General features: G+C 47.8%; 2 protein-coding genes across 2 annotated transcripts in view; one reads left to right on the top strand and one right to left on the bottom strand.

Moving 5' to 3' along the window:
• The window catches only part of STK4 (serine/threonine kinase 4), a 70,592-nt gene extending 65,781 nt beyond the window's left edge, over nucleotides 1-4,811 (top strand). Inside the window, exon 11 of the mRNA XM_080925145.1 lies at nucleotides 4,400-4,811. Coding sequence (XP_080781271.1) covers nucleotides 4,400-4,558 — 159 coding nt within the window. The 3' untranslated portion in view covers nucleotides 4,559-4,811. The remainder of the gene's footprint in view (nucleotides 1-4,399) is intronic.
• Nucleotides 4,812-17,395: 12,584 nt separating this feature from the next.
• Nucleotides 17,396-21,201, bottom strand: KCNS1 (potassium voltage-gated channel modifier subfamily S member 1; the record flags this gene model as incomplete). The annotated part of the gene is made up of 2 exons (XM_080924826.1): nucleotides 17,396-17,863; nucleotides 20,176-21,201. 2 exons carry the CDS (start codon nucleotides 21,199-21,201, stop codon nucleotides 17,396-17,398), a joined length of 1,494 nt encoding a protein of 497 aa, XP_080780952.1.
• Nucleotides 21,202-22,988: the final 1,787 nt, after the last annotated feature.

The following is a 22,988-nucleotide window of genomic DNA, read 5'->3' as shown; positions in this document are numbered from 1 at the left end:
ATCGTCCCCTGCATAAAGGCTCGCATGGTGGAAGGTTGGCTGGTGGCGTTGCAGAGAGGTTGCTGGATCACATGGTCGATGATTTGATTGCTGGAAGCTATCAGCAGCAATGAAGAATCGTTCATTTAGTCATCCCTCCAGCCATTCAAGGTTTAGCAGAGTGGATGAGGCGAGGCCATTCCATTCCCTTCTAGGACTTTCATCCTAGAAGGAGAAACGAGTGAAGAGAGTAAAAATACAAGACACACTTTGATGAGCAGATGAATTTCCCGAGAATTCATGCTGTAGCCTCTGCCTGCTCACAAGATGTAGAAAAATGGGAATTTACAAAAGTATCCTTTCTGTCCTGGCAGAAGTAGCTGAATGGCTTAAGTTTTATGTACTTCAACAGATTCATTATAAAATTAATGTAGTCATTTAATCATTTATATTTCCCTTCTGATTGAAGTTGATTGAACTGTGATTAAAATTAAGTGGTGGCTGTAGTCCCTCTGGATAATCTGGTCAGAATAGTTTAGTGACATCTGAGGAGTGAGCATCTGAGAGGAAACCTGAAGGATGCGGGTGAGCTGAGCACCAGCCACGGAGACAAAGGCCTGTGACTGTTGGAAGGCTCCCAAGTGAAGTGACCAAGCAGTAGTGGAGGTTTAAGGAGGAAGCTGGAGTGGGCAGTGGGGCCTTTGTCAGGGAATTGGATTTAAAGCTAGTAAGACCTGATTACTGTGGTAATCAGGTGTGCCTTTGCTGTAGGGTGGTGGTGGTGTGGACTAGGGGATTGCAGGCAGAAACAAACACTCATCAGAGTCACAGCAGTACACCAGAGATGAGCTCCACAGAACTGCTGAGCCTTGGCTGTGGAGAACTAACTATAAGGGAAAGGAAGGGGCAGGTGGGGTAGAACGCTTAGCTCCCTCCTTCCTGCAAGCTCCTGTAACATACCAGGGAGGTCGAAGGCAGGAGGATTGGAGCTAGATCATCCTGGAGTTCAGCAACTCAGATGGGTGGAAGTCAACGCATAGAGTGCATATGTAAACCTAGAGGGATGCTCATGTAGAGTTCCTCCTGGCTGGTGAAAACCACTTAGACTTCCTGTGTTGCTCGTTTGAGAATCTGATCCTTTGGATGCTGGTTGTAGCAAAGCTGTACAGATATTTTTACTGCAAGATAGCTATTTGAAATGTATTTATGTCACCAAGGACTGGAAAGGTGAAATGCTATACCTGGCGCCATTAAACCATTGTCTGAGCCTATTTGTCAGAAAAATCTATATCTGGATGTGTGATCAAATCCTGAGCCATGCCCTACTGGCTGTGTCCTAATGGAGCAGGCATAGAACACCCCAGAGGACTAAGGGCAATTGTTATTTAGGTTTAGTAGACAGAATTAAAACAGGAATGTCTGTTAGTCCAGGTTAGAATCAAGGACAGCAGAGCTGCTTAGAAACTAAGAGCCTGTAAGAAGCTTTAGACCAAGCAGCGACTGAGGCTTTTGTTAACAGCTGAATGGAAAGGCACATGAAGAGTCATGCACAACACTTGGATGATACATAAGGAATACTTGAGCAGCGTCTCTAAGACGCTGGATTTGCCATGGGGTCTGATAAGGTAGCTTTAGGCTGCTGCTCAGAACCGTTATTTTGATAAGTGATTCTGACGCTGTGTCCGTGGAGACACCCGAGCATGTGAGGTTGTCTAAGAACTTCTCTTACAGTGGAGATGGAGGCCTTCAGGGGAGAAGGACTTGCCCGCAGCCACAGAGCATTTCGGGAAGCCAGTGCAGTTCCCATTGCTGTGTCACCTCACCAGAACATAAACTTCACCAGGGCCATGGCTTCTGTTGTTTTGTTTCACTTAAGTGTCTTGTGAATTGTCAATAGTGATTGATTGACCTGTAGTCCCAGTTCAGTAAATATTTCGTGATGGGTGGATGAAACATTCTGTTAAACAACAGCGAGTTATGGGACCTTGTGGAAACTACCGGGTTTTTGGTAATATTGGCACAGATGAGTGAGATAGATGCTGTGTTGTTTCTTCATTGTGTGACCCACTTAAACCAGTAGGTTCACTAACAGCTTATTATAGGAGATTATCAGACTTCCCCAGGGTATCAAAAACAAAGGCTGTGATTGTTGTGTTTATAGAAAGATAGAGAGGAGAAATATAGTTTGGTGAATGTATAGTCAGCTATGGTGGAAGGGGGTGTCTCTGAGGGCCCATGCTGAGGCATCCCTTCCCCCCAGGGAGGGGAGTTGAGAGGGTAATAGAGGTAGAAAAAGGCATAGATAGATAGATAGGTAGGTAGGTAGGTAGGTAGGTAGGTAGGTAGATAGATAGATAGATAGATAGATAGATAGATAGATAGATAGATAGATAAAAGAGAAGTAGAGGCCATGAGCACATGGAGTGGGGGAGATGATAGAGGAAGGAGCAAGGGGACAGAGCAGGAGCAAGAAGTCAAGAGCAGGAGAGAGTGGTGGGGACAAGCAGCCCCTTTTATAGTGAGTCAGGCATACCTGGCCATTGCCAGGTAACTGGGGTGAAGCTTAGACAAATGCTAACAGTGATCCCCAGCAGTTCTTGAATCAGGACTCACTGTCTGTCAGACATGCTCTGTAGGAAGTTCTGAGCTAAGTGTTTCTTGGCACCCATGCCTCCTGAGTTTTCTCACAGTCCAGTCTGGGAGGAACTAGAGTGTCTGTCTTCAGAGGAGACTAAGGCTCCACAGGGAAGATACTTCTTCAGGGTTATACAGCCAGTACAGACAATGATCTCTAAGGATTAAGTTCTTAGCTACCTGTAACGTTCAGTATTGGGTTTAGGGTGTTTTCTCTTGGAGGAGGAATTGAAAACACTGAAGACAGGCGAGTGCCAGTCTTCAGAGTTTCCCCGGGCCAAAAACATCAATCTCTAAGGTGGTATAAAACCACAGCCTGGAAAAAAGACACTTTTTTTTTTTTTTCAGCTCAGCTTTCCAGTATTTCCCCATACTTTCAAGTCTTTTCTGTTCTCCCATTACAAAGAACTGTTCGTCTTAAACTGGTAGGCCTTTTCACTTCTCGGAAAACTTCCCTGGAACCAGCCAAAGAAAATTCCTGTGGTGACAGGTCACACTAAACCATTCTCGGGAGGCTGTGGTAGCATTCCTTCTCACCCTGCCTCCTGAGGAAGGCAGTGGAAAGAAACCCCTTCACCCACCTTCTATAACATGGCCCTGTGGAGGTCTCAGGAAGGGGCTGGCTGAGGGATATGATAGGTTTGTAAACGTGAGCACAATGGATCCCTTGTGAGACTCGGGTGAGCCTGTGAGATCTAGGAGCCCTGTACTTCCTAGGAGCAACAGAGTGACTCTCACCACCCAGTGTGCATAATACCATTCACTCACAGTTCTGCCAGCCAGGGCTGCCCTCATAAAATCAGCGACACCACACGTGGGGCACAGATTCCATTTAATTCATACAGTATTTCTGATGAGCCTTCACTGCTCCCCTTCTGTAGATACAAACAGCTTATGGGGACTGGTGAATTGCTTTTTACTTCCCTGAGTGCTGGGGTTGCAGCTGTGTGCCCCCAAGTGTTGGGGTTATAGCTATGTGCCACCACTCCAGCCTGGGACTGTAACTTGCCAGTGTCCTGGCATCTAAGAGTCCTGTTTGGAACTTGATTTCTTGCAGAGGGCTGTGCTGTGCTAACCTGCCTTCCTGCAGAGCTGTGGAGCCACCCTGCTGCTTACACTCTGATGCCGCCACATGCTCTTGGGGAGATGCCAGGCAGGTTATCTGGTCGTTCTGCCCTGGCTTGGGCACCCCGTAGTATGGGACACCAGAACACTCCTGTCCTTTCTTAAGAATATTAAAGGAGTCAGTCTGTCTGGCTCCCATGTCAGCATGTCAGCACTAGCCATATTTTTAATTTATATATCTCTCTGTGTATAAAATTAGTCAGAAATTTCAGGGATTTGCCAGTCAAAGGTTATACCCATATGTTCAGGAGTCACATGTAGATGACCCACACAGAATGTTTGGTTTCAGTCTAGTGGATGTTATTTGGGGTTAGTATGGCTGTGTGGGACACTGAGGGTGGGGGAGGTTCACCTGCACTGAATACTGGCCACTAAGGTGAGTTTCAGACACTGGCACGGGTACTGTCTCCGACTTGTATGAACTGGGCAAGAAGTAGGAGTCAGTCATTAGTTTTCATGCAGGGAGTGAGTATGTGGTGAATATGTACTTCAGTTTTTCAGGGATGCGTGGTCATCGGAATTAGTTGGCTTTTGCTAGCTGCCACTGCTCCTTGATTCTGACTGACCACGGTATCCTCCTGCCCACTTTCCGTCTGGATGCTGGAGAAGGCTGGGATTCTCAGCTCAGACATTGTGGTGACTGTGCTCACTTCTCTTCTAGCTTAAGAGCTGGACTGTGGAGGACCTTCAGAAGCGGCTCTTGGCCCTCGACCCCATGATGGAACAGGAAATGGAAGAGATCCGGCAGAAATACCGGTCCAAGCGGCAGCCAATCCTGGATGCCATTGAAGCCAAGAAGAGGAGGCAACAGAACTTCTGATAACACCAGCCCAGCCTTTGGTGGCTTCTGGGTTGCTAGACTCATGTCTGTTGGCCAGCACTTATGCTCTGTCATTTCTCCACAGCACCTTTGTGAACTCAGGAATGTACACCAGTGGGAAGGGCTCTTGACGCCATTGTGCCATCTGGTGTGTGCATTTACACCGGCAAGGTGTATTTTGAAGGGTTTGTATTGGTGCTTTCAACTCAGAATTTTAGACCCCAGGAGCAGAGACTCCTAGTTCAGTGATAGCTGGGAAATTTTATACATCGTTTCTTTGGTTTTCCTCCTAGTAATGGTTTTAGGTTGCTCACCCTGGAAGACTTTTTAAAAATCTATAAATATTCATATATACATATATATATATATATATAAATTATAAATAGATTCCCCACTCCGTGTGGTGGTGTCTCTGTACAGGTACAGTTTCAAACGCTTTGCCTCTTTCCTGTGAGATTATGGTACTGTGCAGCGAGAGAGCAGAGGACACTGGGAGACTCTTAGCTGGTCAGGAAATCCCAGGAGTCAGCTTCACCTGGTACAGGGCTGCATGGAAAAATTAGTCTAGGGATGGTTGTGCCACCGTGGCAGCAAGCCTCGTGTGGTCACCGCTGGCCTCTGAAGCTGTTGGTGATGCCAGGAAAGAGCCTGGAGAACTCGAGTTTGCTCTTTTCCCAGGAGAAGCCTGGCACCCTCTTTGCAAAGTAGCCTTTACTGTCTCAACGCCTTTCACCCATCCCCACCCTCCCAGCTGCCTAAAGTCACACCCCAGACACTGCCCAGTGCCTTAAGAGGAGATGCATCTGTGAAAGGACAGGCTACCAAGAACTCTCCAGCAAACAGGCCCTATCCAGTCCAGAGACTCTCACTGTTTATGGGAAAAATCACACCTGGCATCTGCTCTTCATTTCTTAGATACAGGGTAAAGGGCGCTGCTTTCATGGTCCATATTCAAATACATGACCGCTCATTTTTTCCACTCACTGTGGAGGCTCTGGCAAGGATAACTTAACATGAAGCACATTTCCATTTCCAGACTCAGGCTCCCTCTCAGAATGGCAGAGCTGGAAGGGGCTGTCGAAGTCAGTGGGTCTGACCTTGTATTGTCCCGGTGGAAAAACGAGGCTTAGAGGAGAGGTGACTGCCAAAATCACAAATCAAGTTAGACTAAAAGCAGGGATTGGAATTCAGAGCCTTTGTCCTGGGCCACTGGACCAAGAGCCTCTTCACTAAGAGAATGAAGCTCAGTGTACATGAGGTTGGCCTAGGAACCCTTGCTCTTACCTTGCCTCTGTGGTACCCGAGCTGCTGTGGAAAGGCTCCCTGGAGGAGCCCTGCCATTTTGTCTCAGCATACTAGTGGGCTTCTAGTCCAAGATACAGACAGGGACTCATGGAAGGTCTACAGCGGGGTAGAAGGCTTTGCAAAAGACAGTTCCAGCGTCATCCCCACGCCTTTGGCCCATGCAGTCCGAAGGAACAGGGAAGGCAGTTGCCCTTTTATTTCTTCTCATCTCATCCCTCTGATGGGAGCCCCATGGGGTTGTACCTGAGGATACTGAAATTCGACTCTGTTAGCTTTTGCTTCCTAACCTGAGAGTCGATAAAAAGGCAGGGGATGTTCTCTTCTGTGACCAGATTCTGTTCTTTGCATTTAAAGCAAGCTTTAAAAAAATGCAGGAGACAGCTGGTCTGCAGGTCTTGGCCAGCAAAGCAGCTATGTGACAGAAAGAACTGGAGGACAGTTTGTAGATCTTGCTGGGATGATAAATGGCTGCTAACATTTCCTGGGTAGCACGTGTCAGGGATGTACTACAGGTTTCGTCGGAATCCCCTGGGCTTACTAAGTTATTTCTCACATGATAAAATTGAGTTTGAAAGATTTCTTCCCACGACACTGTGGATCTGATACATGACATCATCCTATGGGGCTAGCAGTCACAGAAAAAGGAAAATCCTAAATACTTAGAATGAAGTGACCATGCTTCTCATGAAGACTTAAGTCTAAGTGGTATTTTTTTTTTTAAAAGGTTAGACACCAGGTAAATTAACAGTCAAGTTCCAAGTGTAAAGTTTTAAAAAACCCAGAACACAGGGCATGCATAACATTTGCTGTGCTGCTTAATAGCCCAGCCTCAAGCACGTTCTTCTTCAAAGAACAATTCTTCGGGCTTTGCTAGACAGAAGGAAAAAACCCATGGCTCCCTTCTGAAGCAAGATGGGAGTGCAGGAAAATAGCTTCTCCTGTGACTATTCTGCAGTGGTGAACCCAGATCTGGAGTCTATGTGGTTGCAAACATGTCTGCACCTCACAGCTTGGTCCACAGTCAGGTGAGGCTGTCCAGCTCAACAGCTGTTTGCCAGAAGCCAGTTTTGGGTTCCTGGCCAGGCATATGTGTTGTTCAGTGACAGGCAGGGGAACAAAGCATCCTTTCCTAAGGACCAAGTCCAAGGAAGTTTTGCTTCCCCGGAGCTTGAGCACTTGAGACCGAGGCTTGCAGTAAGTTCTGGCTGGGCTCTCTGCTTCCAAGATGCCAAGGCCAACACCTAAATTTTCTTTTCTACAAACAAAAACCTCATAGTCTCTAAAAATCTTGTAGTTTTGCTCCCATTCATAAATTTGAAGCACATTTCCATTTTTATTTCCTTTTTATATGTGTTTTATTTTATATGAGATTTTATATTATGTAAGATTTTGTAATCCCCAGTAGATCGGACAAGAACTTGACTGGCTGGGAATGAGAAAGGCTGGGTGTGTGGATAAATAGGCTCAGCCATCTGAAGCCTCAGAAGTTGAGTCTTGAGTCTCTTACACTATAGAGCAGAAACTCATTTTACCATTTAAAACTCAATGCTCCTGTCTAACCTCAGCAATGAGAGATGACGCCTGTAGACCCTGCAGACGCTCAGAGAGACTAAGAGCAGGATACTATGAACATTTTCGTGCTAATACATTGACCAGCTTAAGTGAAATAGACAGATACCCAGAAAATCTCAAAGGACTAAGCTTTCTTACTCAAAGACGAAATGGGCAAGCACAACGGGCCCCCTTTTCTGCCAGAACTTGGTAGCTCTGAGAGACCCCACAACTCTTCCTTAGAGGACCAGGAACCGGACACTCCAAGAACTCTTCCTCAAGGTCATGCCAGCAGGGTGTGACAGACTGATTCTTACTCCACTGTCCTTCCCAGCTTCCTCTTTCGGTCTCTAAAGGTCACCATTCTTTATTTTGTGGGGAGTTGTTCCTGCTCAAACCACACCCCTCACCTTCCTCACCCTAATTTGTTTTTTTTTAAGCACTGTGTTTGTATTTTTATTAGGATTACATGTATTGTCTTTGGAATCCATGTTCTTTGTATTTGGGAGGAGGTCTCTTCCACCAGCCTGCACTCAGACCAACTTGGAAAGAAAAAAAGAATCTTAAATGCTGTTGCTGATGTACAATTTTTAAAAATGTGAAGTTTGTAGCTTTAATCTTTTGTAACAGAAACTAATTAGCACTGGCTTAAGTGCTGACTTGAAATGCTATTTTGTAAGGTTCGCATGTGAGTAATAGAGGTCGGCTGTCTGTGTGTGTGAGACATAGCTTCTCCTGCTGCCCTTTGTTTCTAACTTGAGGTACTTCCTGTGTGCTTCTGTGTTCGAGTTGTCCCCCCTCATTTCTCCCCCAACACTTGTCCCCCTTGTGTTAAATAAACTGTCCTTTAGACCACAGACTGTTCCTTTTTTTAACATGAGGTTTTCCATACATGTCAGTGCTAAGCATTGTTGGGCTTGTTGGTGAAACTGAATGTATACTCCAGGATCCAGAGCCAGGAGAGAGGTCAGCTCGTTGACACTTGATGACAGAGCAGGTTGGCAATGCTATTACAATGAACTGGAGTGTATGTGTGTGTGTGTTTACATGTGTATATATATATATATATATATATATATATATATATATATTTGCCCCATACACACACACTTCCCCATCCTTGCCTCCTTCGATGTCCCCTGAGCTTTGGAGGGGTCCTCACATCCCACGTGGGGCCAAGCACTCCACCTCTACTCTCAACACTACCACCAGCTGTAGGTTTCTGCATTAACCACTGCCAGCCTCAGTAAGGAGTTTTTCTGATGAAAGCTGGACACAGCACTAAACCCTGGGCTTGTGTGTTTAGAAGGTTGTTGACAATGCCACTGCTTAGCGAATGAGAGCTATAGGCTTCTTCCTGGGTCAGTGACTGGATGTGCCTGAGGAATAGCTTAGCCCAGAAGCACCACTGGAGAGACTGAGGGAAGTGTCCATGCAGCCGAGGCATCAGGGAAGAGAATCGTGAAAAGTGCAGAAGCCAGGCCAGCAGAGGGTGGGGAGGAAGGGAGAGAATGGGGTGGAAAGACAGGCTGTGCTAGGAGCCTGATGTACGGCCACTTTGGAATCTTTGTACACAGCCAGGCCAGACCTGGGCCAGCAATCAAGATGAAGTTGTAGGGCCATGCCTTTGGGTAGAGCATCCTCATCCAGGAGTTACCCAGCCCGAGTAACCCTGGGTTCTCTTTAGTCATGAGTTCACCAGTAGCAGGGAAGGGGCAGATGCGTGTGGACGGGCAAGTCAGTCTGCCCTGCAGCATTTAATGCTGTTGTTCTGTGCTCTTCCGCTTCTCTGGGAGTGGAGCTGTGGTGTTTTACTGCCTAGCGTGTTCCCTCCCTGAAACAGTAGGTGTACCTTTGAGACTCTTGCCAGGGTTGACAAATACTCCCATTGGTCAGGCTCTCAGTCTGACCAGAGAGGAATCATGCTGTCGTTTTCGAAGCAGCTGGCTTGTGACAGACAGTGCAGAGCCTTTGAGGCATCGGAGCTTCCTTTCAGGGGCTGTGGTACTCCCAGAGCCCACAGAGCTGCCCACTAGGGTGGTTTGGGGAATGCATGGAGGTGTTTTAGAGCAGCACTGTGGGAGCCATGGCAGTGTCTAAAGCAGGGACGGGTGTGCTGGTTCCTCTGTACAATGTCCAAACATTAAAAAAAATTATTCATAAGTAACCAAGAGTGAACCTTACTGCACCTAAGCATGAAGCGCTCTGTGTGCTTCCTGTTAGCTTTAGAAGAGAGGACTGTGTGGGAATTCAGAGTTCCTTGTGGGAGCTTTGCCAAGCGATGCCCTCCATTTCAGAAAAACAAAACAAAACAAAACAAAAAAACCAACCAACCAACCAAACAAACAAACAAAAAAACACCCTCGGAGGCTGCGTAAGGTGCTCATGAGTTTTGAGTCACTAGTGCAGAACAGCACACTGACTGCTTTCATTTGTAACCATATCCATTGCAAGTCTAGGCAGCATGTAAACCCATGGGCGGCTTCAGAAGAGGATAATGTGCTCTAGAGAAGTCAACAAAACGGGAAGCGGGGGGGGGGGGGGGGGGGGGGGGAGAATGTGAGAGAGATTCCCGTCAGAAAAATTTGCTGGTGCTACACAACCACGGTTCAAACAGAGGAACTGTTGACAGTAGCCAAGATGGGGAACAGCAGAATTCTTGAATTCTCTAATACTGGTGAGCCTACCTGAGGCCCAGCTGCTCTGGGTAATTCCTCGATGGAACTGTGTACATATTTCTACAAGATGTACCTGCATAGGGATGACATGGCTTATCATCATCATCTCTGCTGCTGAGTCGAGGGTCTCATGCCTGCTAAGTAAGCACTCTCCTGCTGAGCCTGAGCACTCTCTTTTGAGGGCTCACCAAGTTATCTAAGCTGTATCTAGGCAGGCCTTGAATTAGCAATCCACTTGCCTCAGCCTCGTGAGTAGCTGGAATTATGGGCCTGTGCTGTAAACCTGTAACACTGGTATTTCCAGGTGGTCTCCTTTGAAGAATTAACCTGGTACATTCGTGCTTAGCTTCTAAGAGCAGAAGAGGTCGGGTACATTCCGGGTGGTTTGGTCCAGATACCCAGTGGCAATTGAATGGATAAGTGACGTAAGTCATTCTACTGGAGTACTACACAGCACTGCAAACAAATCATCGATAGCTGTTGTGGGAGAAAGCAAAGGCTGACCAAATGAGAAAAGCAAAAGGTGTTCATTGAAGGGGGGGTGTGGCATAGGGGGCTTATGGATGGGAAACTGGGAAAGGGGATAAAATTTGAAATGTAAATAAAATATATCCAATAAAATTTTTTTTTTAAAAAAAAAAGTTGTCTATTGAGAGCTTACTCTGTCACACTTAAATTTGTGGAGACTCAAAGGCAGAAAGGAAGGGTGGGAACCTTACTCTACAGAGGAAAGACATGGAAGGCTTCAATCTTGATTGCAGGCTGTGGGCTGGGATGCTCTAGGCAAGCTAGTGGCATCTTTGTGCTGCTAATTGGTCCTCATTGGGAATGGAAGAAATTATGGGAGCCCACTACTAACCAAACCCTAGCCTTGTTATGTTGGTTGCACCAAAAGTTCAGCCTCTTGAATTGCCACTAGTAGCCACAAGCTGGTTGTCTGCAAAGTCTAGCCAGTGGCAGGCTGGCTTCCCGGGCTGTTCGCCCTAAGAATGAATGAAGTTGGTTTTCTGGGTAGTTAGTGGTGGGTGGAAAGTCAAAGTTCTGTGTGAATGCTCTGTCAGTTGTCTGCGTGTATGTTCAGGGTCTCACTATACACAAAAGCCTGCTGATCTCTGATATCAGAATAAGGTGAGACATGTCCGTTGTTGGATGAATGGATAGATACTATTTATATTCATAATGGACACTACTCCATTCTTGAAAAGAAAAGGTATTCTTTACTATAAAAGAACATATCTATTATTCTGCTTACAAGGTCCTAAAGTAGTCAGGAAAGTCAATTAAGCAAGCCCAGATATTTTGGTTGTTTTTGTTTGTTTGATTACTTGTTTGTTTCTTTGGTTGGGGGGGCACAAGATGAAAAGTATTTCTATTCTACAGTAAAGAGTCTCTGGCTACTTGAAATAGAGCTAAGCTCGAATTGCAAATTCCCACCTTAATGGAGTTTGATGTTGACCAAGAGGCATGGCCGCACCAAGAGTGGGGGGAAGCTCAAGGCCCCATAAAACTGACACAAAGAGTTCACAACCTTTCTCGGTGTATGAAAGCTCCCAGATTCCTTCTTGCTCAAGGTTGCTTAACTAGAAGGTGGAACGAATTTAGCCTGGAAAGCTAAAATTGAATTGGACAGGAAAGAATCTAGGGCATACATAATTGTAAACACTTGTTAATTGATACCATGAACTGGCAGAAGTATGTGTGTGTGTGTGTGTGTGTGTGTGTGTGTGTGTGTGTGTGTGTGTGTGTGTGATGTTTGATTCAGTGGGAGAAATGTGATTTGAGGCCATCTCTGATTTTGAGATGGAATCACCAAGAATTTAGCCTTCTCTGTGCTAGCTCCTGGATCTGCCTGACCTTAATGAGTTGGTGAATGAAACTTGGACCAAATGCTAGCCACATGAATTGGGCCTTACAGAATTCAACTCCATTGGCATTCTGTAGAGGAAGGGAATAAAAGATTTCTGAAGACAGTATTCGAGGCTGGACTCATTTGTGGTTTCTGCTCATAAATCCTACTAAGTATGGCCTCCAGTGAACCCCACATGTGTTTGCCCTAGCTTGGAGGAATGTCTAGGTCAGGATACTGGGCCTGTCTCGGGATACAAGGTGGAAAGCAATCAAGGAAGATATATGACATCCATATGCACACACGCACCAGGAAGACAGGAAGAAAGGAGGAGAGAGGGAAGAAGAACGGGGAGGGGGGGAGAATGAGAATGAACGGATTTCACCGATACACACTGGGTTACCCACCTCCTTGTGAAAGGCACATCCTCTTCCCATGCAGCAAGATCTGCTGTTAGTTCCTGCCTTGCTGTTGGGCTTTGAGGATGGATTTCAGGCTAATTGTGGACATCAAGTAATTTTGTGACCAAAGGTGCCCATTGTGAACTGGGCACTGTGTCCTCCACCTAGCTAGAAAGTCAAGTATGACTCATGAGGCAGCCTTGAAGTGTGCTGTTTTATGAGGTATTCACAGTTGGGGACTTGTGTACCTGTCTTTTAATGAAGCGCAGTGACCCACTTGCAGATCCGTTGTTCCCCCACCACCCCGTTTCTAGGGCTTGAGTTGTGCAAGCTTCAAGGTTTTGGTGCCTGTGGGTAGAATGCCAGCTAAGGGACACAATAGTGATTTCCTGGAGTCGGACACTTGGGTCTGTCACTTGGGCATTTCTGGCTTTATCCCCGGGAATGCAAGTATAGAGGGAGTTGGGGAGCTGTCCTAGGAAATTAACTATGCTGTCAGAAGGAACTATCATTACTGTTACACAGAAGGCACCAAGGAGTTCGTGTAACACCAGGGAATTCCCTGAGGCATCTTCTTGCTTCCAGCACTTTCGAGGATTCAGGTTCTCTAGGAATAAAGGGCCAGGCTAACCTATCAAATAATGAATCTCAACCAGCAGATGTGCCAGCCAAAGACACGGTAAAGGTGACGTGGCAAATAGAACCGATTCTCCGTGCCAGCAGCAGCCTCTGCGCACCACAGCAATGGGACAAAGCCGGGATGTCTTCCTCATGACTATTTCTCTTTCATTGCTGTTCCACAGAACATACTGGAACAGTTCACTTGCTCTTTACAAGAATACTGAGGTAGCATAAGTGGAACCATTGAGAGAAATTGTTACCAGCAAAGATCTGGATTCATCTGACAAGACGTGGTTTGAGGGTGTCTTCCCTTTGGAGAGAGAATCGGTGCTTAGGTTATATACGACAATTTCTTGTTGGAAACGTGCATGTGTGTGTGTGTGTGTGTGTGTGTGTGTGTGTGTGTGTGTGTTGGATTCCCCAGAGCTGGAGTTAAAAGTATTTGTGAGCTGCTTAGCATGGGTGCTGGGAACCGAATTTGCGTCCTCTGGAAGAGCAGTAAGTGCTCTTACCCATGGAAGCATCCCCAGACCTATTCTCCTGAATCATTTTGCTTTCAGCTCCAGTTTCCCTCCAGGAAGGATGGTGGTTTGGCTGAGTCATCTGCTTTTCTCTTGGAGGACAGAATTCTGGGTTTACAAATGTCGCAAATGGAACAAAATTAGTAATTCAAAGACACAGCCATGTGTTGTCACTTAAAGAAGACACAAAAATAACAGGTATCCGCTGCATTGCAACCCTGGGTTTCTCAACACTGCACACACATGGAAGGTAATTAGTAATGAATGTTTGGAAAGCAATGTCCCCTAAACAGAAGGAAGGATTCTGGGCTGCTACTGAGGTCCACAGAATTCTCCTAGTTGCTCTGTTGCCTCATGCCTTGTCTGTTTTTTTTTTTTTTTTTCTTTGACTTGGAGAACTTGATTATTCTTCTTTAGTGTGCTGGATGGTGGCCTCCAATGTTACCTTATTCAGTATGTGGGTCTTTGCAATTGCAATGGAAAGGATCTTGAGATGACATCATCTTGGATTGTCCCCTCGGACCCTAAATGCCATCACAGGTCTCTTTATAGAAGAAAGGTTTGGGGAAATTTAATAGACAGTGGGAAATGTGATGCCAGAGGCTGAGGAGGTGAGTGGGGCTCTCCTCTTACAGTTTCCAGAAGCAGGGCCCTGCTAACACCTCGACTGTGGACATTTTGGTTCCCATTACTGTGTGAGAATAAATTTGTTATCTTCAGCCACTGAGTTTGTGGTCATTTGTCACAGAACCACTGAAAATGAGCACAATTCTGATTCTTTTGTTAAGGTAGTTGCCAGTGTTTGCAAAGACTCATCCTTGTTCTCACACCGTCTTCATTATTTGACTAGTTAACCTGATTTCCTTTCCATGTTGCTGGGAACTGAATCCAGGGTCTCAGGCATGTTAGACAAGGGCTCTCTCGCTAGACTACAATCTCAGCACTCTTTATTTTGAAACAGGCTCTCACTAAGTTCCCGGGCTAACCTTGAATTCCTTCTGTAGCCCAGGCTGACTCTGAGATCTTTTTCAGCCTGCCTAGACACTGGGGTTATAGGTCTGTGCCACAAAGCTTGGTGAGTTATACTTTCTGATGATGTTAATTCCAGCTGGATTCTTGTCATATGCAAACTGTTCTGGCTAGTGCTGCCATAGACAAAGCCTCTGAGGATGGGGATTATAAATGGCTCCTTTTTATTGATTACCCACCTTCCCCAGTCTCTCAGAACAAACCTGGCAACCAGTTCCAGGCTAGCTGAGGCAGGTGCTTGGCCGATCCTCTGGAGAGAGAGTGACCCACTACGTTGTTACTCCGATGTCATACAACCTGCAGCAGATGTTTCTCACAAATCTGTCCTGTCACCACGCTTAGAGTCTTGTTTGAAGGAGCAGAAAGTTTGTATGTTCACTAGGCTTGGCCAGAGGAGGGTGTGGGGAGCTCTTCAGTCTGTCCTGCATTGGAGCACAGCTGGACACAGATGTTAGGAGGTGAACATGCAGGAGAAATGAGGAGTATGGTGAGCTCCCGAGAGGCCCTTTGGCTTAGCTCCTATCTCTGCTGTAATCGGGAGACATTGGGCATCTGTTGTGTTTTCTGGAACACTCTTCCCTGGAAACTTTTTCCGCTGTTTCTTTGTTTCTTTGTTTCTCTTTCTTTCTTTCTTTCTTTCTTTCTTTCTTTCTTTCTCTCTTTCTTTCTTTTTTTTTTGCCTAATTACTGCTTATCCTTATTAGAGCACGTTAGACAGTTGCTCACCCAGGAAAGCGCTCTTGGATGGCCTCAGGCTACAGGGTTTCCTCCTATGTAGAGCTAACTGTCACAAATGTTCATCACAATCACATCTGAGTCGGTCTCCCCCGTTAGTTCTCTTGCCAGCATAGGGACATTTGTGTTCTCTACCATGAAAACCTTTGAACCTGAGAAGCAACCAGAGGCCTAGCAGCCAAGGCGAACCTGAAGGGGGACGGTGGGGGCGGAACATGCCGGCCTGTATGGGAGGTGATGGGAGAGACTCTATGGGAAGCTGAGAGTACATTCCTCCTCCTGAGGCTTTGAAAAACCTCTAAAATGAGCATGCATCTGAAGGAAACATGTCTGTAAGATACATGGAAAGCCCCAGTGAGGGACAGACTGGAGAGCTCCCCACACCCTCCTCTGGCCAAGCCTAGTGAACATTCAAACTTTCTGCTCCTTCAAACGAGACTCTAAGCGCGGTGTGGGGGTAGATTTGTGAGAAAGGTCCGCTGCAGGTTGTATGCCATTGGAGTAGCAACGTAGTGGGTCCCTCTCTCTCCAGAGGATCGGCGGAAAGTGTTACACAGATAGAGACCCATGCCAAGCACCTGCCTCAGCTGAGGACTCTCCCAATAAAGATCTGTTAGTGAGGAAGTGAAGAACCACAATGTGCTTGTTAAAAGTTCCCAAACCAAGCAGGGCTGGGGGTGGACGACCCCACTGGGTTTTCTTTTCAGTGCTGTTCATGCCCTTTCATGAGCAAGGTCTCTATCTCTCTCCTCTTTCCTCCCAGTGCATGGGACCCAGCAGGCTGTAGAAATTGCTGAGTCTAGGCAATATATGCTAAATGTTCACCTTGACTGGGATGAGCCAGGGTGATGTCTTCTACGTGAGGCTCAGTGTGATGGAACAGATAGGGCCCCAGGGAGACCCTGATGGTATAGAAAGGGGTATCTAGCCGCAGCATATAAGTGTGTGTGTGGGGGGGGAGACAGGACCCCTTCACAACTTGTTCAGCCAAAAGGACAGAAGATTTGGCAGGAGAGTATAAAAGATTTACTTCCATCAAAGATGAGAAGGCCAGCCCTGGTCAAAAGGGACAGGAGTCTCAAGCATTTGCCTAGGTGTTCATTCAAGGTAGGGTTAGAGTTCTGTGTGATAGAAAACTTCCCAGGTTAGAATGGGGGCCCATGGTAGTCAGATTTATATTATGTGATAAAGACCATGACCAAAAACTTGGAGAGGAAAGGGTTTATTTGGCTTACATATCCGAGGTCATAGTTCATCGAGGGATGCCAAGGCAGGAGCTGAAGCAGAGACCGTGGAGGAACACTGCTTACCGACTTGCTCCCATGGTTTGTTCAGTCTGCTTTCTTATATACTCCAGGATCACCTGCTTAGGAATGGTGCCGCCCACAGTGGGCTGGGACCGCCCATATTAATCACTGATCAAGATAATGTCCCACAGGCTTGCCTACAAGCGCTCTGATGGAGGTGTTCCCTCAGTTGAGGGTTCCCCTTCCCAGATAACTTTAGCTTGTGTCAAGTTGAAGAAAACCAAGCAGGACAGGAGCATGCATGGCACCAACAGTTCAGAGATGAACCAGGGCTTCTCAGAAATCTTCTCTCTGGGTCACACACTGTGACAGATTGGCTAGAATCTAGTCCTGGGGACGGGGGTTGGCCACCTTCCCATGGCAGGTGTAGATTGTGGGTCTGGGTCCTAGAAGGGTCTCCTATTCAGGGTTCCTCTGTAAGTCATCCCTAGGCAGTAGGTGTGGTAGATGATTGTGGTATTGATCCTACAAATTCCAAATACTCAGACCCCAGCTCCTTCCAGGGACTTATCGTTAAAAGCCGATTTCTCTGTGGCATTTGGCTGAGCCTCAGTTTCCTCATCTGTGAAATGGGGATAATCATCCGCCAGCACAGGGCTAAAGGCCCATATAGAGGCTGCCCTCTTCCTCCTCTTGGTTCATACCTACTTCAGAGGTGGCCTTTCCGTGTGCTTGCAGAACGTAGGGCAGTACTCTCCTGCCCTGGGCTTTTCGAGAAAGATCTGTGGCCCCTATGTCTGATTGCTCAGATGGATGGCTCTCATGCAGAACCTAAGCAGGGGAGGATTCTGCTCTACGTTAGCTGACTCCCAGGCTGTGGGGAGGGAATGCAGAGCCCTGGTCTTAATAACTGTGAGATTTTGCAGGTTCACAGGGGGCTTGGGTCTCCAGGTCTGTAGAGCGCCCTTCCTGAGAAGTCTCTCGGGATGTTTCTAGGGACACATCTGATACTCCGTCGACACTACTCAGCAAGTCCTCAAACTCCCGCTGGCCACTGCTCCGCACCGCGGCCTCCAGTGCCTTCTGGCGCCGGTAGAAGTGGGAAAACTTGTTGAAGATGATGGTGATGGGGAGGGCCACCACCAGGATGCCCCCAAGGATGCAGCCGGAGGCCGCCAGCTTGCCAGCCACAGTCTCGGGCACCACATCCCCGTAGCCCACCGTGGTCATACTCACGGTACCCCACCACCAGCACGCAGGGATTGTGTCAAAGCCCACGTTTTTTTCTTCGGCTGTGTAGGCCACACCAGAGAACACTGAGACACCCACAGCCAGGTACAGCAGTAAGATGCCCACCTCACGGTAGCTGTGCTGGAAAAAATAAAGTATGAACCCAAGTCAGAGATATCTGGACTTACAGATCTAGTGTTAGGAGAAACCGAGGCTTGCGGAGTGTAAAGGAACGTCCAAGGTCAATTCCAATGGTGGAATTGGAGCCAAGATTCTGGCTTGAAGGACACCCTTCCAACAACATTAATCAACAAAACTCTCTACGATTGATCACGGGAGTCATTTCTGTGCACATGGTGCGTGCTTGGCCACGCTAATTCAGATTCCGATGTTTTTTATATGCTCTTGTAGAACCAAGAGGACCATGGTTGATATTTCATAATACAAATGAATTTGAATTAGATAGGAATTTCCTAGATCACCTAAAGAATATTTGTGCACGGGTGCCTAGTTCTCAAGGAAATTCTGCTTCTCCTGCCCACCAGGAAAAGTTGGAAATGCTTGGAGACATGTTTGGTTGTCATAGTGGGGACAGGCTGGCGTGCATGCATACCGGCTGGAGATAAGGCTTGCTGTCGATGTTGAGAGCCCCTGGTCTACAGCAGGGTCTCTTAAATTGTAATTATGCAGGGGTCTGTTTAAAAAGCCAGAACTCGATTAAGTAGGTCTGGGGTTAGAGCCAGAGATTCCCCCTTCCTGGCAAACTTGTGAGTGTTGAGGAAGTTGTTGATGTTTGGGACATTACTTCCACAGCAAACACCCCTCCCTGCCACTGCACACTCTATGCTGTGCCTGTTTTGATTCAGACACCCTTGGTTATTGGTCTTCTCTCTCCTTGTAGGCAACGCTAGGACAACCAAGCTCTGGTTCTCTACACAGTAGCAAGGCTTGGGGAGCAGAAGGCTCTTCTCTAGGGTGAGGAATTTAATTGCACATCTCTTTCCAGCATCCCCTCTGCCGACGTCCGCCCTGTCCCCTCATCAGACATAGGTAGAAGTTGTTCGAGTCGTCTCTTTACCGGAACCAGGCTAATTTCACCCCCTGGGCAGGGCCAGTGGCCAATAAAGTGCAACCAAGCTCATAAAACTCAGCCTAGCCACCCCAGAATCTTCATTTACGGGAAGAAAATAAATTATAGCATCTTTTGGAGGAAGTCGTCCTGAGGACTAATTAATAATGGATGTGAAACAGGCAGGGAACGCTCAGTGAGTGTTAGCGCTATGCTATTGTGAGGTGGAGTGACCGGTGCCTTCCAATGATGCAGGAAGAGGAGAAGCTGGCTACGTCCCGAACTGCATTTCTTTGCACTATGTTTTATTCGATATTCACAGGTACATCAAAAGCCTTTCTCTTTCCTTCCTCCCTTTCCTTTCCTTTTCTTTCTTTCTTTGTGTGTGTGTGTGTGTGTGTGTGTGTGTGTAAAATAATGGTTCCCTCTAAATTTTAAAAGATGTGTTTAAAATCACATGCACATGTATGCTTGTGGCTATATGCATGTGTATCTGGGTGCCCACAGAACTGCTGGAGTCTGCTAGAGCTGCAGTCAGAAGTGACTGTCAGCCATCTGATGTGGGAGCTGGAAACGAAACTCACTCGCGTCTTCAGCAAAGACTAACCACTGAGCTACCTCTCGCCAACGCTTAACCAACTACTGCGTTATCTCTCCAGTCCCCGGATTCACTCCGGTTTGTTTTCTGTATTTATTTATTTTTATAGATAACATTTTCTTTATTCTTCTGGGAAAAGATGGCTCCAAGCCAGTGGTTCTCATCCCGTGGGGTCACGACCCCTTTGCCAAACCTCTAGCTCCCAAAGTAGTTATGATTCATAACAGTAGCAAAATTACAATTATGATATAGCAACGAAGGTAATTTTATGGTTGGGGGTCGCCAAAACACGAGGCACTCTATAAAAGGGCTGCAGCATTAGGAAAGATGAGAACCACTGTACTAGGCCCTTCTTGTAGTTTATTTATTTATTTATTTATTTTTATTGATATTGTAAGGGTGTTTTGGCTACATCTATATTTGGGCACTATGTGTGTGTGCCGTGTCTGTGGAAGCTAGAAGAGGGCATCGCTTGGAACTGAAGTCACAGATGATTGTGAGTGGACGTGTGGGTGTTAGAAACAGAACCTGGATCCTTTAGAAGATCAGTTAGTATTCTTAACTGATTCATTGCCAGGTCCTCTAAGGCCTTCCTTACAGAGAGAGCTGTGGGGTTATACAGAACGAATTTGAACATGGCCTCTAGCCTTATTCCTGGCCTAATGTGTGGCATCTCCGTCCGTGGGGACCTATGTATATGGCCATACTAGAAATACGGCAGCAGTTAGCCCACCATGCCCTACATTTAATTCTCTCTGTGCCCCAATCCGGCCTCAGGGGTCCTACCTTGAGTGTTGCGCCCAGAGAGCGCAGCCCCGTGGAGTGGCGCGCCAGCTTGAGCACGCGGAAGATGCGCATGAGGCGAAACACTTGCACCACCTTGCCCAGGTCGCCGAGCTCCTCCCCGCTGGCTCCGCGCCGGTCCCCAAGCGCCACGCCGGCCAGCAGTGTGAGATAGAAGGGCAACACCGACACGATGTCGATGAGGTTGAGCGGGTGGCAGAAGAAGTTGCGCGTGCTGGGCGCCAGCAGCAGGCGCGACGACACCTCGAAGCTGAACCAGGCGATGCAGAAGTACTCCAGGCGGCGCAGCACCGGGTCATCGCGCACGTCCTCCGCGCTGCGACCCGCGGCCACTGCAGCCACCGCCGCCGCCGCCTCCCGGGCCTGGTACTCCGGCAGGCTGTGGATGCACATGGCAGCGATGGAGGCGAGCACCACTCCGATGGACACGCAGCTGAAGAGCTTGCTGGGCAGCGAGTAGCCGGGGTTCTCCATGGTGAGCCAGAGGCGACGGCGCAGGCGACCACAGCGGGCCGCACCGTAGCGCGCCAGCTCCCGCTGCACGTCGGAGATCTCGTCCGGACACGGGTCCACGCTGCTCGGCGCGTCGCTGTCCTCGTCCCAGGCGCGAGGCCGCGCCACACGCCGCTCCAGGTAGCGCGCGCGACAGCACGTGGCCAGCGCGTTCTCACCTAGGCCCCAATAGTCAGCCTCCTGGCCGAAGGCGAAGACGCACAGCTCGTCCAGCACGTGCAGATGCCCGGTGCGATAGAAGTGTAGCAGCCCCAGGAAGAAGCCCGGGTGCCGATCGAAGTAGAACTCGCGCGCCGCTGCGTCGTAGTCGTCGCACAGGCGCCGCGCCTGTTCCTCGGACGCCGCCGCCTGTAGGCGGCCCAGCCGCGTGCCGGGGAAGCGTGCGAGGGCGCGCGCGCTCAGCAGCCTCCGCACTCCGCCCACGTTCACGCGCAGCGCCTCATCTCTTGGCCGCCAGGGGACCCGAGAGCCCGGACCTGGAAACTCGCTCACCATGGCTACACAGAGTGCCTCCCTGTTGGTTAAAACCCCCCGGATCTAGCCACAGTGCTGGAGCTGTGTCAGGCATGCAGTAGGTGCCCAGACATAGAATGTCCCCTGGACTCAAGTCAGGCCTGGGTCTGAATATCCATCATCCCCAAGCTGGGTAATTTCGACTAAATCACCCATCCTTCCCACTTCCAGTTTGTCTTCTCCGGGGCACAACAAACGGGGAGGCCTACCTTGCAGGGCTGTAGAAGCGATGGGACGGCGGGATGACCTGGCATCTATTAGGGACTCGTACAGGACATCTCTCTTTTTCCAGGACAAGGCTGGATTTAGGAAGCCAAGTGTCCACCAGTGGCTCTTCTGATCCTCACTGTCCTCCGTAGATGGGAATACTTAAGGCTTATTACTTACGACTATTAAGAAAGCCAGTTGAGATTCTAGAGTCTCAGGGAGTTGTTCCCTGTACTAGGAAAATCCTCATAGCAGGATACCCCAGAAATCCTGCATTACAGGATGCAGAGTCTCGGTCTGTCTTGATTTCAATGATTCGGAGCCTCTGAAGTAGGAGCCTGCACTCTGGGTTTTCAAGTCTGTCTGTCTAATCTATCATATCTACATACCCATCTGTCTAATTATTTATTTTGGAGACAGGATTTCACACGCCGTTCAATGAAGCTGATATTAAACTCTTGATCCTGGTACCCCAGTCTCCCGAGTGGTGAGATTCCAGATACGCATCAGTGCGCCTTGGCCGGTGTGTTCTTAAGAAGCCCGGAGGGTGATTTTAATACCTGGTCAAGTTCGAGCGCTACTGGGATAAACTGTGTAATAGCAGGTGCCCTTCAGACCTGACTTTAACCCTTGGCTCTGTGTTACCTTAGTAGTCACATATTTCCCATTAACCTTCCCAGCAGCGATCGGAATATAGACTTGAAAGTGTGGGTCACTTTGTTCAATGTGACCTGTGTCACCTATGTCACTGTCTGTTGGAGTCGCTCAAGCTGGAATGTAACTTTATCCTTCATGGACCTGACCCTTGACTGAAGTGTTTATTCTCTAGAGCTTACTTTCCTGAAGAATACACATGCAGACAATAGCACACATTCCAGAAATAGCCAGGGGTTGAAATGACTTATGGAAACTGTCTAGCTCCAGTGGATACTCCAGAGATGCGAGATGTCCCTTCCACTGCCCACTGAACCCTGAGCCTCCTTTAATTTAGGGCTCCATGAAACTATGTAATCTCATCTGCGATTAAGGGTCAGTAATGCCTTCTTCCAGGGGATGGGGATGGACGGCACGCAAGCCCAGATGCCCTTCACTAACACTGTGGATTGGGATTCCATCCTTGGCTTGGCCCCTGCGCTAACCCAGGCCCGTCTCTGGGCATTAGCTCTCTCTCCTAGAAAGGAAGGCAAAGTCCCTGGTACTCAGTGGGTATTCAGTGAACATCAGACTTTTATCCACTTTCTTTCAGATTCTGAATTTGCCACTTGCTAGTTGTTGAGCGGACCCATCACCCCCTCCGAGCCAGACGGTGGTTCCCCCCTCTGCAGTCTGGACTGCATTGGAGAGACTCAGGATTAAATACGCCTGGTGTTTTCCGGTAGCGCAGTCCCTGGCCCATAACGAGGGCATCATTTGCATCCTCTATTGGCAATCAAAACACACAGTTTTAAAGAACATGTCTATCATCCATTAGAAGCCCTGTTTGGGTCAATTCCCCCACCTGCTATGCACTTCTCTACTTTATGAATTAGGATAATTAATTCAACAAACATTTCTTGTTAAGA

This window comes from Micromys minutus, assembly GCF_963924665.1.
Source record: "Micromys minutus genome assembly, chromosome: 11".
Lineage (NCBI taxonomy): Eukaryota > Metazoa > Chordata > Mammalia > Rodentia > Muridae > Micromys > Micromys minutus.
The sequence above is the reverse complement of the archived record's forward strand: the minus strand, read 5'-3'. Positions and strand labels throughout refer to the sequence as shown.